Here is an 18,326-nt window from a genome sequence, read left to right on the forward strand (position 1 = left end):
GTTTTGATTTATGCAAATGAGCCTCTAGGAGCAACGGGGGCGTTGCCATTACACCTAGAAGTTCCACTTTTTCTGCTACTGCTGCGCCCTCTCCACTTTGATTGACAGATGCCCCTTAAGTGTAGTTCAACAATACAGAAAATGCAAATTACTAGCACACAACAATGGCCGATATAATAAGAATACGACACACTGGTGTCTTTCTGGCATACCGATAGATATACAGTGGTCCCTCAAGACACAATGGCCTCAGGATATAGTATTTTCCACTTACAAAGGTCTTTCCTGGGCCACCGTAAATTGAAACTAGATTAAACATACAATACCTCTGATCCAAACAATCAATATATGGCTATTTCTCTGGTAAAACACCTGTATTGGTTGTCTAGTATCTCCTTTTTACAGTACAGTGCGGTACTACATCTCCTGTGCCGCCCTCTGTCTGTACCAGGATGAGCTGCTCCTTTGGATGTCGGGTGAGGGCGGCTCCATGTTATTTTTCTGGCACACTGTGTACTATACAGGACCCTGAAGAAGCTCCTGTCCTCATCATAGATATTGATTTACAGCTCCCAGCAGGTATTCCTGACTGTTCTATGTAAAGACTTGCTTTATCTGTCTTAGTTATCTGCTTATTTTTATTACATCTTCATTTTCTCTTATCTTGGGGTGACATTTCGGGGCTTTGGAACCAATTACTAGCTTTCCAAGGAGTCATGGAGTCAAGTTACAATGGTTGCTGGCCATGTTATTAGATGGAGTATGAAAACAGAAATTCAATCATAAAATCCTGCGTGATACCTATGCTTGTTATATGTTACTCAAATATAGGACTATCAAACTGTAGTGAGATATACAATCTGCATGGGTACATTGGGCTTTGTATATGTGTGTATGTATGTGTGTATGTATGTATGTATGTATGTATGTATGTATGTATGTATGTATGTATATATATATATATATATATATATATATATATATACACATACACACACACACTTAGTACTGGTCGAAATTATTACTTCACATTAAAATGGCGTAAACATTATTTCAATATATATATCATAAGCTTGAAGAATATTTGACATGTTACAGTGATATATGTCTCTTTTAAAAAGTCTAACCTAGTCTAAGAGAGAGCTCCTGGCACTTCAAAACACTTAAAGGGGGTGTCCATTTATGAGCAACCCACCCATGGTAAACTGTAACGGGCTCCCTTTCACATTAGCTCGTTTTTGGACAAACCTGCTGTTTTTACCGGGACCGGATGGCAATCTTATGTGTATGGGGAGCTTTTGTTCTCCCAGGAGGTAAGCCGCCACGAGGCACCTACATGCTTAGATGGACAGAGTGCGTATGTGTATGGGGAGTCTAGAGAGATAGGTGTCGGCCAATGGGTGTTCAGCCAACAGTTATTGAAGGTCCCAAAATATCACTTTTCATCTTATGCAAGGCCAAGAGCTGCTCACTTTCAGCTCACAAAATGATTGGGACTGAGAATAACTTAAGACAAAGTGGGAAGAGAGAAATTGGAGAAAGAGGTTCCAAACTGGGGTTCTGGAACACAATGGTATATGGTTATTGTGTAAATCCCTGTAGTATAAATGCAAAATAACATTATCGTAAATTAAAATTTCTTTTGCAAATATTGCCATGGTACAAAAAATACTATTTCAGCCAACATATACACTGGAGAAATCACATATATCAAATAATATAAAATAAGCAACTCCAGCTTGCTAGAAATGAAAGTCTTAAACACATGACCAAAAATAAAAAATTATCCATGATCAGCCACCAGGACTTCTTGAAAAAGACAGAGTAGAACAAAAACTAAAGTGTAAAAAAAAAAGTACAAACCATAATTTATAGCTCCTTAGACACACCATAAGTATAAATAAAGACATACGTAACATAATAAAAATGTTAAGCCAGAACTTTACATGAACAATGTGCTCCAGTGCGACAGACTAAATCTAAGGTCACTTTGTATTTTAACAACTTTTCTAGTGGCAAGGTCTTTTGTTGATTTGCCGAATGTCCATATTTTATATCTTAAAAAACCCAATTTTACCAGAAAATTGGCCTCATTTTAACTTAAGAATGATCATTTCTTTTGATACAGGTCGTAAATTAAATCTATACTTCTGAAGGAGAGAGAGCTGCATATAACAGGTAATATTGTACGACCATGCAGATATTCATTTGTGGCATATCAGGAGGTCTGGTCAAGTTTAGCGCCAGATTAGGAGGGAGGGTGAAAGCAGCGTCTTCGTAAGATTTTGTGTTCTTGTAAGGACCAACGACTGCGTTCAGCTGCCACCTGAACAAACGATATCTTCAAAGTCCTTTTATTTTAGCCTCTCCCAATTGGCAGCTTTTTTAGTTCATGCCACTACTGTTTTTAGATGGTTTGTCTTAGGTCAACGTTCATTTTTGTTTCTTGTCCTTTTGTGTGTCTTTTTTTTGCTCTGATTTGAACAGTCTCCTTGGGACAACCATGATACTGCCATCACTATTACAGTGCAAGGCATACTGGTTTGGATTGACAGGTCTACCCTGCTCATCTCGTAGTCGGTTGAATACATCTCGGTACAGGTCATTTAGTTTTTGCTTCATATGGCTCACAGACTTACCACACTGAGCTTGTTCTTTCAGTAGCTTTTCCTTCTGAACTTTCAGATGATTGACATCGTCCTCCAAGTTCAAAATTACATCCAACTTACGCTTGCGACAGTTCTGAGCAGCCACCTTATTCTTACCCCGACGCCGAATATCTCGTATAACAGACACCTGGGTCTCAGTCAGATAATGCTTGGTCAACATACTATTAAACATCTCTACAGGCATACTCACAATTTCATCCACTGAGAATGGAATTCTTAAGGATTTTGCTCTCCGTTCATCTCGGCTGAGGTTTTTGTCCATTGCATTGACACACGGGCTCCTTATTTTGTTGGATTTCACTGACCAGCTATAGTGATGTTCTGGACTAGGCTCCGTCTGATTAGGCAATTGATTATATGTATGGTTATGATGAACATTATGTAAAGACATCTCACTGTAATAGTTTGAATCATCCATTTGACAGAACTTGTTGATTTCTGGACCGCTCCCACCTACTGCTCCCTCTAAACCGTCATATGAAGTGGATTCAGAGTCACTGCTGTAGCCAGCTGCACCTTCTTCCTCCCCAAAGGTTATAGATGAAGTGTCAGATATGCTTGCAGATGTTGGGCTATGGCTTGAATTTAAGGAAAGTCCAGAATCTGAGTCTGGTTCTTCAAATAACTGAGAGACTTCCAGAGGATCAAACCCTTCTTCCAGGGCTAGAGACATTAAATTTATTTCATCAAATACATTCTCATCAAGACCAGAAAGAAGATCTTGGTTGGTTGAGTTTCTGGAATTATTGTCAGTAGTTGGAAACAGATTGGTCAGATTTGTGGCACTTAAGGGATCTCCAGGAATAGCACTTGAATTTAACTGCAGTAAGTTCTCTGGTTTCTGGTCCTCACTGGACCTGTCGGCAAGAGTTGATGCAAACATGGCTTCCTGTAGGCTTATATCTTGGCTAATTGCCTCCGTCAGATGCGCACTGAACGGTACTGAAGTGCTGATAGCATTGTTGGTGTTGGAAATGGACTGAATGTCTTCCAATGTAATCTAAAAAATATGTAGCAAGAAAATAGCATGATATACTTTGTTTATATTCTTCATTATTTCCAGAACTACTTTTAACCTAAAATTCTAACTAATTTGCAGAGCGACTTATGATGCAAACAATGAATTTGAGGAGCACACGCTAGCCTTGTTTTAGCTACATGAAGGGCTAAAGCTTCCCTCACACAATTTTTTGTTTGTTTTTTGTTTTGGTGACATGGACTGACTGAGAACTTAATGTGGCCCTGGAATTAAAAAAAAAGTGGCCCCATGTTGTAGGTAGGTCAGAAGGCAGGGCAACACAAGTAGGCAGGACCAGCAATACCATAGAGCAGAACAAAATACCACCATGCAGCACAAAATACTGCCTCTGCAAAACCAAATACCACAGTGCAGCACAAGCTACTGTCGCCCACGCCACAGTATTAAACTGTATCATCATCCTGAGGATGGCAATACAGTTGAATTCAGGAGGGCACCTCAGCCACTGGCCAGGTACATAAGTGCCTGATGCTCCTACATTAATTAATGCTGAGAACATCAGATCTTTATGTACCTGGCTGGCGGCCACGAGGAGGGCTTGGGCGGCACCCTGTGCATCGGCTCACTGGGATATTTCCCTGTAGTGTCTATGGCCAGTTCGCCCCCCTTTGGTGGTAAAAGGGGCCATGTGTTTATATTTTTGCGGTCTTTCACCTGTAAATTTAGAACGGACATTTTTTCAGGTGTTTTTCAAATAGGAATTCCTATGGAAAAAATGCCTGAAAAAAACCAAACAAAAAAAAACTAAAACAAATGTTGTTTGTAGTGAACATCGGTCACATAAAGTGGAAAAAAATGGCATGCAAAAAAAGTAAAGAACGGCAAAAGAAAAACTAATTGTAAAACCAGAAAAAAAAAGAGCCGTCTGATAAAGTCAACCCCGTTTTAAAATGGAAGCTGGCCTCGGTGATTAGCTGGCCTGACATTTCCCCTGCGTGGGTCTCTGCATACCACATGTAGTATTACATGGCGGCCAAATTAATGGCTGTTTGTTCAATGCAGAATGAGCCAGGAGAACTTCTCTATGACGTCCATGTGGAGAGGAATTGTCTTTGGGTTCAATGTGCAACAGTGACATCAATGATACATGAATACATCATAGTTACATAATTAATACGGTTTAAAGAAAGACATAAATTCCATCAAGGTCAACCAGGGGACAAGGTGGGGTCATCTTACATTTAAATCAGGCAGAGATAGGAAGTCTTGCCACAATTCTCCAACTGAGTTTCCAGATCTGGAGGAAGGTTCCGCACTTTGAAAAGAATTTTCACTAGTGCCCTTTAAGAAAAGAAAAAAAATAAAGCGAAGGAGATGATGTATTAAATTATCCCTGTGTTCAGGTGATGACACGTAACAATCATGAGATACAATGTTTTATTACATGGCAATTACTGCTCACCAAGCAAAGTGCCAAATGAGGGCCTGGGAAGCCTTAGAATAGTGGTGAGGGTCGGCAAGGTGACTATTACTTGTGTTATTATTTTAAAGCATTTTTAGAATTAATTTTTTTTGTTTTTTATGTAAAAGTGGCTGAACAACCCCTTTAAAAAAAAAAAAAAAAAGAAAAATTAGATGATTGGCCATAAGACCAGGTAACCCAAAATTCACCCTGACACAGCCCATAAAGCCTAGGACTTGCAAATAATACCATGCTACTACCATCAGTGATACGATGTGTTGGACAATCTGTGGCTTAGGAGCTGCACCGGGACTACTACTCCTCTGGTGTAAAGAGCATTAACAACGAATCAGCTTCACAAGGGAGGGCTTCTCTGCTTCTCCTGCTAGATCCCATTTCTAGGTTTTTAAATTGCTTATTTTAGTTTCTGAAAACCCCTGAAAAGAGACAGTTAGGGGTGGAGGTGCACTTTAAGCTATCAAGTGCTAACATTTCAAGCTTTGACTAAAGACAAGGTACAGTATTGTCTTTGCTACTTAAGCGGCATCAATAGTTTTGTACTGGTGACAATCAGCGCTTTACAAATTGAATGCGTCTTAGAAAAAAAAAATCAATTAGGCGCCTCATCTGTGGACCAAAGAGGTACTGTTTCCTGAACAGCAGTAACAAATGACGGAGACAAAGCCCCAGAGCACAGCACTCATCATCTCCTACAGTGACGTCTCTATGTAACAGCAGCATCGGGACAATGCCTGACAGATGGTTTAGTAAAGGCTTCACGTTTCATATACACAGTCGAGTCACATTATTATGACCACCAGCTAATATCCAGAGTGACCGCCGTGTGCAGCACAGACAGTAGCTAGACAGGCTGAAGGGACTGGTAGGTTGTCACAGGTATCTGGAGCCATGCTGACTGCAGTGCATCCCACAGCTGCTGGAGGGTTTTAGGGGAAGATCCAAAGATCGAACACGATGATAGAGGTCGTCCCATAGATGCTCAACTGGGTTCAAGTCTGGGGAATTAGGCGGCCAGGGTTGTACTTGGAAGGCTTGGTCATACTCTTCCAACCAATGTCAGACATTTCTAGCCGTGTGACATGCCACATTGTCTTCCTGGAAGATCTCATCTGCTGTGGGGAAGACAATCAGCATGTATGGGTGTGTACGCGATTTGCAAGCATGGATTCATACGCAAATTGGTTGAGAGTGCCTTCCACATGGATAGGTGGGCCCAGAGAATGGCGCAAAAACATTCCCCAGAACATAACGCTGCCACCACCAGCTTGTCTTCTCCCAGCAATGGTTGTTTGTTTGCAGGACATTTTTCTCTGATGTTTCTGCCGTGAGACGCCAACGTCCATGTGTTTAATGAAGCAGAAAACGTGACTCATTGGAGAAGGCAACTCTTTGCCAGTTGACGGAGGTCCATTTCCAATACTGCTGCGAAAATTGAAGCCTTTTCTGCTGATGCAACTTCGTTAGCAGAGGTGCAGTGACCATCCTTGGGAGCCTCCTACATAGTGGGGTTCGCTGGACTGTTGTTTTAGATACGTGTCTGGTAGCCTCTAGGTACGTTTTGGCAGTGAGCTGCTTCACAGTGGTATGTTGGTCCACCCTCACGCACTTTCATAGCGGTCGTACACCTCTCGCATCACTGGCACGCGGTGCTCTGGAGTTTCCACCTCGTTTTTCTCTATGGTGCCATTTGACCACTCATGATACACTTTCACCACAGAATCACATGAAGAGTTCACAAACTGCGCAGTTCCATAAATACTATTACTTTTGGCCCGAAAACCAAAAATCATCCGATTATCGTCCATTTTACGAAGCATGTGTGTGCACAGAGCATATTAGAACCTTATATTCCCACCAAGCCGGCTCTCCACACGGGACTTCCTTCATGAGCTGCCGACGTCAAAAGTGGTCATAATAATGGGACTCTACTATGTAGTTTTACAATACCTGGTTATGCACTGGAAATACAGTTTTTACATCTAGATCATTTCATCTTCTATTGATTGTGTGAAACGCGTGCCCATATACAGTATGTGTATACCCATGTATCCTGGACATGTATACAGAACACATCCATAAATGCAAACCATCTTTAGCACCACAATAAGTGCATTATATATACACAGAACAGCGACAGCATATCCACCGTCTGGCTAATAATCCAGTTACCACAATTTCAAATCCATTAGCAGCATCTGAAAGCGATTTACCTCAAGTGCATTTTCAGTTTGTGCCAGGAGCTGAATAAATTCTTCAAAGAACAGAGAAGGCTCGGTGGTGTTCCGGTCAATCTGCAAAACAGGAGGATGGGAGTGAAAGTCAAAACTAATTTGAAACTAGTGACGGTGGCATTGGGTAGGTGCTAAAGACTCCACTCACAGAGTATAAGCTGTTGTAAAGGGCACTTGTACGCTGCTGCAGCCCTTTAGGCTTATAATTGAAATCACTGTTGCCTAACGTGGGTCCCAACTGAATTCTACTCTAAGGCCCCTTTCACACAGGCGAGTATTCCGCGCGGATGCAATGCGTGAGTTGAACGCATTGCACCCGCACTGAATCCTGACCCATTCATTTATATGGGGCTGTGCACACAAGCGGTGATTTTCACGCATCACTTGTGCGTTGCGTGAAAATCGCAGCATGCTCTATATTCAGCATTTTTCACGCAACGCAGGCCCCATAGAAATGAATGGGGGTGCGTGAAAATCGCAAGCATCCGCAAGCAATTGCGGATGCGGTGCGATTTTCACGCACGGTTGCTAGGAGACGATCGGGATGGGGACCCGATCATTATTATTTCCCCTTATAACATGGTTATAAGGGAAAAGAATAGCATTCTGAATACAGAATGCATAGTAAAATAGGGCTGGAGGGGTTAAAAAAAAAAATATATATATATTTTTTTTAACTCACCTTAATCCACTTGTTCGCGCAGCCGGCATCTCTTCTGTCTTTAACTGTGAGCAATAGGACCTTTGATGATGTCACTATGCTCATCACATGATCCATCACCATGGTGATGGATCATGTGATGGACGCAGTGACGTCATCAAAGGTCCTATTGCTCACAGTTAAAAAGACAGAAGAGATGCCGGCTGCGCGAACAAGTGGATTAAGGTGAGTTAAATTATTATTATTTTTTTTTTAACCCCTATTGTACAATATACACTACAACTAACCCAAACCTGAACTTACATAGAAACATAGAATGTGTCGGCAGATAAGAACCATTTGGCCCATCTAGTCTGCCCAATATACTGAATACTATGGATAGCCCCCGGCCCTATCTTATATGAACGATGGCCTTATGCCTATCCCATGCATGCTTAAACCCCTTCACTGTATTTGCAGCTACCACTTCTGCAGGAAGGCTATTCCATGCATCCACTACTCTCTCAGTAAAGTAATACTTCCTTATATTACTTTTAAACCTTTGCCCCTCTAATTTAAAACTGTGTCCTCTTGTGGTAGTTTTTCTTCTTTTAAATATGCTCTCTTCCTTTACCGAGTTGATTCCCTTTATGTATTTAAAAGTTTCTATCATATCCCCTCTGTCTCTTCTTTCTTCCAAGCTATACATATTAAGGTCCTTTAACCTTTCCTGGTAAGTTTTATCCTGCAATCCATGTACTAGTTTAGTAGCTCTTCTCTGAACTCTCTCTAGAGTATCTATATCCTTCTGGAGATATGGCCTCCAGTACTGCGCACAATACTCCAAGTGAGGTCTCACCAGTGTTCTGTACAGCGGCATAAGCACTTCACTCTTTCTACTGCTTATACCTCTCCCTATACATCCAAGCATTCTGCTGGCATTTCGTGCTGCTCTATTACATTGTCTTCCCACCTTTAAGTCTTCTGAAATAATTACTCCTAAATCCCTTTCCTCAGATACTGAGGTCAGGACTGTGTCAAATATTCTATATTCTGCCCTTGGGTTTTTACGCCCCAGGTGCATTATCTTGCACTTATCCACATTAAATTTCAGTTTCCAGAGTTCTGACCATTCTTCTAGTTTTCCTAAATCCTTTTCCATTTGGCGTTTCCCTCCAGGAACATCAACCCTGTTACATATCTTTGTGTCATCAGCAAAAAGACAAACCTTACCAGCGAGGCCTTTTGCAATATCACTTATGAAGATATTAAACAAAATCGGTCCCAGTACAGATCCCTGTGGAACCCCACTGGTAACATTACCTTGTTTTGAATGTTCTCCATTGACTACAACCCTCTGTTGTCTGTCACTCAGCCACTGCCTAATCCACTCAACAATATGGGAGTCCATGCTCAATGACTGCAGTTTATTGATAAGTCTTCTATGTGGGACAGTGTCAAAAGCCTTACTAAAATCTAGATATGCGATGTCTACTGCACCTCCACCGTCTATTATTTTATTCACCCAGTCAAAAAAATCTATAAGATTTGTTTGACATGATCTCCCTGAAGTAAACCCATGTTGTTTTTCATCTTGCAATCCATGGGATTTTAGATGTTCCACAATCCTATCCTTTAATAGGGTTTCCATTAATTTGCCTACTATTGATGTCAGACTCACTGGTCTATAGTTGCTCGATTCCTCCCTACTACCTTTCTTGTGAATGGGCACGACATTTGCCAATTTCCAATCTTCCAGGACGACTCCTGTTACTAATGATTGGTTAAATAAATCTGTTAACGGTTTTGCCAGCTCACCACTAAGCTCTTTTAATAATTTTGGGTGTATCTCATCAGGCCCCTGTGACTTATCTGTCTTCACCTTAGACAGCAAACTTAGAACATCTTCCTCTGTAAAGATACATGCATCAAACGATTTAATAGTCATTCTTTCTAGTGGAGGTCCTTCTCCTTTTTCTTTTGTAAAAACTGAACAGAAGTATTCATTAAGGCAGTCGGCTAGCCCTTTATTCTCTTCTACATACCTTCCGTCCTTTGTTTTTAATTTAGTTATTCCTTGTTTTAATTTCCTTTTTTCATTTATATATCTGAAGAATGTCTTATCCCCTTTTTTCATAGACTGAGCTAGTTTTTCTTCTGCCTGCGCTTTAGAAGTTCTTATAACTTGCTTGGCCTCTCTCTGCCTAATCTTGTAGATTTCCTTATCTTCATTGCTCTGGGTTTTTTTATAATTACAAAATGCTAGGGTCTGGGTACCACAGTCAGTTTTTTTATCACATTGCACCCACGCGATAAAACCTGAACATCGGAACGCAATCACAGTCAAAACTGACTGCAATTGCGTTCCTACTCGCGCGGGTTTGCCGCAACGCATCCGGACCTAATCCGGACACGCTCGTGTGAAAGAGGCCTTACTTGTGGTTTTTGGTGCGGATCTGATGCAGATTTTCTGTAGATCTCATACTTGCATTGAAAAGAGGGAAATCCACATAAAAAAAATTCCACAAATAATTGACATGCTGAATGACAGGTCAATTTCAGCATGGAACGAAAAAGCAAACTGTACATGAGATTTGTCTAATCTCATACCCCAAGGGTATGGGAGTGAAAGTGCAGATTTCAAAACAGAAATTCTATGTGGTTTTTCGTGCGGATTTCGCTTCGAATTTGCACCAAAACCTGTATGTGTTACTTGCAGTTTTTGGTGCGGATTAGATGTGGATTCTCCGCGGACATCACCAGTGCATTGCAAAAATTGCATAATCAATTGACATGCTGCGGATTTCCAAATCCACACGGCAGATCAATTTCCACAGAGAGAAAAAAGCAAAGTGGACATGAGGTTAGTCTAACCTCTAACACTTTGCTAGTACTGTATTACGCTGCAGCTTTTCCGCAACAAACACACGAAAACCCGCACATTATCCACAGTGTGTGCCGTCCACTAAAGGTGCTGTCCCATCTGGAGAAAACCTTTAAAATTTTGTAGCTCCCCAACGGGCCGCTCTGATAGCGACCAATCATGTAATATATCGTTGTGCTGAGATTGTAGGAGTGGGAGCTGCTTTTCCCTGTATAAACATTAGTAGGTCCTATATCTGACCATAAAGTACTATGTGAACATAGCCGTATAAAGAGGTCTTGTGACCAAACTGACCCAATCTGAATACAGCACATCCACTAGAAAATACTTGGTCGTACCTCTGCTCTTATGTCGTTGCTGTCACTTGCGGCGGTATTGCTAGGGTCACATCCTTCACTGCGTTGAGTTACCTCCTCCTCCAGCTCGGCCTTCCCATTGTCGTTGTGAAGGTAGCTGTAGGAGTCTTCACTATATCCCAGTTTATCTTCTTGTTTCTGAAATATGAAGAAGCATTTACAATGGCCGTACTTAGATCTTTGTAAGAGAATTGCTATAATAATAATATTATAATTACTGTATTTTTCGCTTTATAAGACACACATTTCCCCCCCCCAAGTGGGGGGAAAAGTCAATGCGTCTTATAAAGCGAACGTGCCCAGAAATATGGCCGTCACATTGCAGGCTGATATCTAGAGACGCACCTCCAGTGTTAATAATGTGAGGCGGCGCCCTCTAGTAAGAAGTGTTGGGCGGGCGGCGGACATGGAAGCTAAATGCCGCCAGCAGGCATGTTTAATAGGACGGTGTGAGCGCTCAGTCTGCTGTTGCTTAGCAGCACTGACGCCGTGCTGTCCTCCCAACCATACCTCCCCCCCTACTGTGATGCACTCCGGCACTGCTGCCCTGTATGTTGAGCTGATTGGTGGTGAGCACGGCGGGAACTGCTGCTCAGCCGCCTCCAGCAATCAGTTTAGTTAGTTGCCCGACCGCTCGCCACTGCTAAGAAGCATTACTGAACCTCCGGCACCCCGACTACTGGGCTGTCTCTACCTGGTGAGTGACAGCCTGGATATCAAGAAGGGGATCTCAAGGGCCGACCTGGACAAATACCTACAACCTCTCCTCATCTATAGGAATACACCCATGTACTGCAGTACATTGGTGCACTCTTTAGGATGAGGGGGGTTATAGTCACATTTAATATGAACATTCCTATGGATGAGGGGGGTTATAACATTCAGGTGAATTACAATACACTGGACAGTGTTTATATTACATGACTATAACCCCCCCCCCCCCCCCCCCCCCCCCCTCATCCACATGTATGCAACCATGTACTGACATGTTTTAGCCCACCTTTTGGTTGAATTATTATTATTTTTTGTTATTTTCCTTCTCTAAAACCTGGGGTGCGTCTTTTATTCAGGTGCGTCTTAGAATGCAAAAAATACGTGTTAAGAATTAGGGTTACGAGTGCACATCTTGCTGGCTATCCAATAGCGGAGGTGATAACTATGTGGATAACTATGAAACTATTCAAAGGGGTTGTGTTATTGCTAGGATATGCAATCAATGATGGTACCTGGGATCCACAGGTATCTAAAACGGACCATGCAAAGTACAGGAGACTGGACCGCGCAAGCGCCGACGCTCTCCGTTAATTTCTATGGGAGTGCTGAAAATAATTGAGCAGCATGCTCAGCTATTTTCAGAAGTCCCATACAAATGAATAGGAAGCGCCCCGTGCAAGCGTTGCCACCGCTCCATTCACTTCTATGGGGATAATGAAAATAGCTGAGCCGGCAATTGGCTATTTTCAGCAGTCCCATGAACAGAGAAATGAATGGAGGGTGGCCGTGGATGCTCCAGTCTAAAGATAGGTGCTTGAAATGGCACAACTCCTTTAATTCCCTACGTTCTAGAGGTACAGCTTGTGGCACGGCATGCAAAAATCGAAGAGGCCTCCCCAGATCCCTGCTTAGTTCCCAGCAATGAGAACAGTCTGATGGTTAAGTGCTAGGACAAGAGGGATGTCCTTGTACTGACCACAGTTCATGGGAATACCAGCTCCCCTGCCCCCTGTACAAGGTAGACGGCATCCTGGACTACAATACCAACATGAAGCCTTACAGTGCCATGCAGAACACAAAGGTGTGGTACAAAAATCTGGCCATGCACATTGGCACAGATGGCACTGCATAATGCTTTTGTGTTATTTCGATCTGCAAGCCAGACAGGATCATTTTCAAGATGTGGTGACCAAGGCCCATTATTTTTAATACCAGGAAAGGGTTGGGCACTAGAACTTCAGGAAGTGATGGTTCCCATATTATACCAGGGCAACATTTCCCTGCTGAAGTCATCCAAACAGCAAGGAAGGGAAGGACTTAAAAGGGATGCAGAGTGGGTTCCAAAAGGGGGATACAAAGGGACACCATATATCATTGTGAAACCTGCCCAGGATTGCTTCATAGTGTACCACTCATCCATGGATTATTCATTTTATACTTTATGCCCCTTGTAACTTCACCACCTTATTACACCCCGCTATACACCACACAGCTTACATATTCACTTTCCACCAGTCACGACATTCATTTCTGGAAAACACCTGTGGGGTAAGAATGATCACTACACCCCTTTAAAAATTCTTTGAGGGGTGTAGTTTCCAAAATGGGGTCACTTTTTTTTAAAAGAGCATGCAATGTTTTTTTGTCCGGCCGAAAGCCGTCATTTATGGCAGAAAGCGGCCGGATCGCTGCCAGACCTCATTACAGTCCATGGGGATCTGGCGGTGAACTGGAGAATCGGGCAAAGCCTGCTGGATCTGCTTGAAGGAGACGTGAACAAGGCTTAAAGATGGTAGTCATGTTGTGAGCCACGTTCCTTGATGCAATTCCGCCAGAAAACGGATAAAACTGCACTGATAAATGTGTCCTATTATACTGTCATACAACAACAGCATTCATATAGATTCAAGTCTACATTTGTGTTGACTCATTCATTTACTGTGTAGCTGGAAACTTCCCACCCACAGATACACAATCGCCTGGCCCCAGCCACCGTCTACAGCGCATCAATATTCATCAACATCCTCCACTTTCTAGTAGATTGAAGTTCTGTTCTCCCGAGACCAAATGTGAGTGGACCCGGGCGGTGGGAAGACGCGTAGTGAATGCTACACAAAATCTTTACAAAAACCACACAAAAAGAGCAAAGTGTATAAAACAACATAACTTCTAAACAATTAAACAACTCTATCCACATACAATACTTCTAGAACCAGACAAGACATCAAATAGGAATTTGCTAAATATTTGCTGCCGGAAATATTCTACGTTCATAAGAAAAAAAAATGGTAGGACGACTAGAAAATGCTCTTTCCTGTTTTTCGCTGTTGGACGATCTTCGGAGATCCGTCTACGATATTACATACTGCACGAGATATGGGGATGTCTGTGTGGAAAGGAGATGCAGTATAAAGCCGTCTCTACTGGGTTCAATGTCTCCGGCTGACGGTGTCTCGTTGGTCTTGTGCTAGTAAGGTAACTCATCAAAATGACACAAAGGTACCTTTTGATGTATTCGGCTGCACACGAGTCACGGCCAGGTATATACACATCGGGCTGGGAAATAGCAGAAGATAGCACGGACCCGCTAGTGCCATGAATTTCTACTGCAGATGGCGACCACAGTGTGGAGCTACCACGCTCAGGAGAAAGAGCAAGCACACGGCCGATAGACGAAGGCTTAGGGGGCAATATGTCATTTGATTTACACCTCTGTTCATTTCAGGGGGTACGGGGCTCCCATTCTCATGATCTGTGGGTGTCCAAGCTGTAGGACCCCCACCGATCTAATAGTTGTCCTTATCCTGTGGAATACGGAATAAAAATATAACCAGAATACCCCTTTAACTGATATCTGTCAAACAGGTTGTGAAACCACAAGCAGAATATAGAACGCGGGGTGGCACTGGGGGCGGTCAGTCGGAGTAGTCAAATCTTCAACAGATGGGATCCCTTCCCCCAGCAGCTTATAGGCTTTAACATTTGTTCTCTTGTCCACCTGTTATCAAATACTATACGGCATCTATCTGTCCTCCTGCCAAGCACAACCTACCCCTCCCCGAAACTACAGTCCACACAAAGTGGGGATTTTTACTGTTTATTTGTCTTACATTTAGACCTTTTTCTACATCCATAACAGGCGTAGAAAATGGTAAAAGGAGATGGGCCCGCCAGCCCGTCCCGTTAGGCTACTTTCACACTCGCGTTTTGTGCAGATCAGTCATGGACGGATCCAGGATCTGTTTGTATGTATTATCTGTAACATAGCCAAGACGGATCCGTCTTGAACACGGATCAGTTTTCTATTGTGCCAGATTGTGTCATAGAAAACGGATCCGTCTCCATTGACTTACATTGTGTGTCAGGACGGAACCGTTTGGCTCAGTTTCATCAGACGGACACCAAAATGCTGCAACGGAGGCAAACTGATGCATTCTGAGCGGATCCTTTTCCATTCAGAATGCATTAGGGCAAACCTGATCCGTTTTGGACCGCTGGTGAGAGCCCATGACGGATCTCACAAACGGAAAGCCAAAACGCCAGCGTGAAAGTAGACTTTAATCTGTTTGTTCCAGTGTCTGCCCTGTGTGACCTTGGACAAATCTTTCGTCTCCTGGTTTCCTACCATCCAAAAAATCACATTGAGCATTGAGCCCGCATTGTTCCTTCAGTCATTATGGGTTTCAGGTATTATCTCATCACAGACAACCCCTTTGATATGACAGCCATCCTGGTCACTACATGGGACATGTGAGGATACGGCCATGTGTGCAAATTTTTTACTCCAAAACTAGGAGTGGATTAAGATAAAGTTGTATCTGTCCTAAATATGTTCTCTCCTTTCATGATCCACTCCTGATTTTGGCTGCACGGGTGGCCGTACTCCAATATCACATGCAGCCTTACAAAGGAATGGCTGCCCATAGAACATCAGAGCTGCTGCTTGATGGCTCTCTGTTCTGGCTCATATGCAGGGGACCCAAGCAGAGACCCCCTTTAGCGACCAGGTGCCCTAATAGAGTAGATGGAAAGGGTATGTTGAGCAGAAACAACCCGCACAGTTTCACATAATACTGCCCCAATTCAATGATGGGTAAATTCCCAAACAGAACTAAGAATCCAATTTTTTAGGAAATATAAGATCTGAACTGAAGATGTGCGCTGTCAGGGTCCTCTGTTACATGAGCCAATAAAGCGTGCTGACCGAGGATGTACATGTTGATCAGTACTAGTTTAAAGAGCCTTTCAAATGGCCGATGTAAAAATCAACGGGGGACGAATGATCATTATTGCGATATCGTTCGTGCCCCGTTCAGTTTGCATATTGTCGACAGCACTTTCCTGTTCCACAGGGTCATGATTTTAGGTGCTGTGTGAAAGATACGATTACCGCTCCTGATCCTCGGTCCATGTTAAAGGGGCCTAAAGGCACTATTAGACCGCACTATTTTCCCCAATAATCGGGAACAATCGTCCTTACAAATGCTTGTTCCCGATAAGTGGCCTGAATAATCGATCAGATGATGAATGAACAAACGCTCATTGATCAGCTGATAATTCATCAGGATAACAGACGCCTGATTATCCATCTGCCCCTCACTCTGCCCAAAGATCATGCAGTGTAATTCCAACCTTAAAGGGGTTTTCCCATCTGAGACACTATCACTAGGATTTGCCCCCATTGTCTGATAGGTGCAGGTCCCACTTCCTGGGACCCGCACCTACACTGAGAACGGAGCCCTGAAAGTTGTGGAGGGTGCACTGCACATGTGCAGCCGCCCTCCATTCATTTCTACGGAGGCCACCGAAAATAGCTGAGCGCTGGCTTGGCTATTTCCGTCGGCCCCTTAGAAATAAATGGGAGCTGTGGCTGCGCAAGCGTGGTGCGATCCCATTCACTACTATGGGGAGAGCGCTTGGTGGTGGCTGGACCCGGGTCAAACTGGGGTCCTTCGACACCACCTTCCCTGCTCCGTTCTCGGTGTAGGTGCGGGTCCCAGAGGCGGGGAACATATCCTAGTGATATGGCCCCATTGTCTTAGATGGGAAAACCCCTTTAAGGTCCAATTACACCGCACGATTTCAGGCCAATTATCAGGAACGAGCATTGAGCAGCTAATCGGCCTATGAAGGAGCAAACGCTTGTTGATTGGCATCTTTTATCAGGATGAAAGATCCCCGATTATTGGCAGTAATCGGGGATGTGCAGCCGATAATAAATAGAACGGAATGAGGCAGGAATGACTGCGGTACCAATCGTTCCTCCCACAGTCAAAGGCCTCATGCACACGGCTGTTTTGGCCCGCATCCGAGCCGCCAGGATGCGGACACATTCACTTCAATGGGGCCGCAAAAGATGCAGACAGCACACGTTCCGTGGCCCCGCAAAAAAAAAAATAACATGTCCTATTCTTGTCTGTTTTGCGGACAAGAATAGGCATTTCTACAATGGGCCGCCTGTTCCGTTCCGCAAATTGCGGAAGGCACACGGGTGGCTTCCGTTTTTTGCGGATCGCAAAAAACTGAACAGTCGTGTGCATGAGGCCAAAGTTTGCACTAGCTGACGTTCATTCATTGGCACCCGCACTGTCTGAAGATCGGGCAGTGTAATACCATCTTACACACAAAATGCTATAAGAGATCACAAGACCATAAGATCATAAAGCTGTCTGCTTCGGTATTACAGGTAACTTAATCTTTCAGAGGAGGGTGGAAATCTGCAAAGCACAAGCCGCCATGATTAGCACGCAGCAGATGTTAAGTTGCCTTCTAAACGTATTGTTCTCAAGTATTCTGCAGCAGCTGCTCCTCTGTCAGCGAGACATCTGCCCCTCCAGCCATGTGCAAGAACGTTTGTTAATAGATTCTACAAAGAAGAGCCTATGTAAAGAAAAAGGAAGGGCACGCCCATTCAAACAGGGGGTCAGGTTACTTCTCAGTTACCCCCACAAAGCAGATGTAGGTGATGCCTGTAGGAATACTGACGGCTACTGATACTTGCTTTAGGCCTCATACACACGACCGCTGTGTGTTTCCTGTGAGTAGAGGAAAGAAGATGGCGATATCTAGATTGATGTTCCCCTGCTTTACTGGTTATACTGGTTATATTTCAACATGTTCATGCAAAACTGGGGCATAAGGTCTACTCCATTGTGAGCACACTGATCCCACTATAGTGAATGGGGATCCGGCTATGCCATGAACTCCGGCAGTGCGATTTCACAGCGCAGGTGTGAACCCGGCCGAGTCCTGGCATGACCTGGAAGGTGGCAGATTAAGGTGGCTAGGAGCCCAAAAATATTGTGCGCCTGACCATTTAAATCTATATATTCATGTAATATACGCAGCAAAAACCGGTTCTGAAATGTGT

The 18,326-nt window shown here is 43.3% G+C and overlaps 1 protein-coding gene across 1 annotated transcript in view; it reads right to left on the reverse strand.

Moving 5' to 3' along the window:
- Window positions 1-933: 933 nt before the first annotated feature.
- Window positions 934-18,326, reverse strand: part of NFE2L3 (nuclear factor, erythroid 2 like 3) — a 41,349-nt gene continuing 23,956 nt past the window's right edge. The window contains exons 2-5 of the mRNA XM_040433616.1: window positions 11,225-11,380; window positions 7,342-7,422; window positions 4,888-4,989; window positions 934-3,669 (exon numbers count right to left, since the gene is read on the reverse strand). Of these exons, the coding sequence (XP_040289550.1) occupies window positions 2,434-3,669; window positions 4,888-4,989; window positions 7,342-7,422; window positions 11,225-11,380 (1,575 nt within the window). The 3' untranslated portion in view covers window positions 934-2,433. The remainder of the gene's footprint in view (window positions 3,670-4,887; window positions 4,990-7,341; window positions 7,423-11,224; window positions 11,381-18,326) is intronic.

The sequence above is a fragment of the Bufo bufo genome, chromosome 5 (assembly GCF_905171765.1).
Source record: "Bufo bufo chromosome 5, aBufBuf1.1, whole genome shotgun sequence".
Taxonomy (NCBI): Eukaryota; Metazoa; Chordata; class Amphibia; order Anura; family Bufonidae; genus Bufo; species Bufo bufo.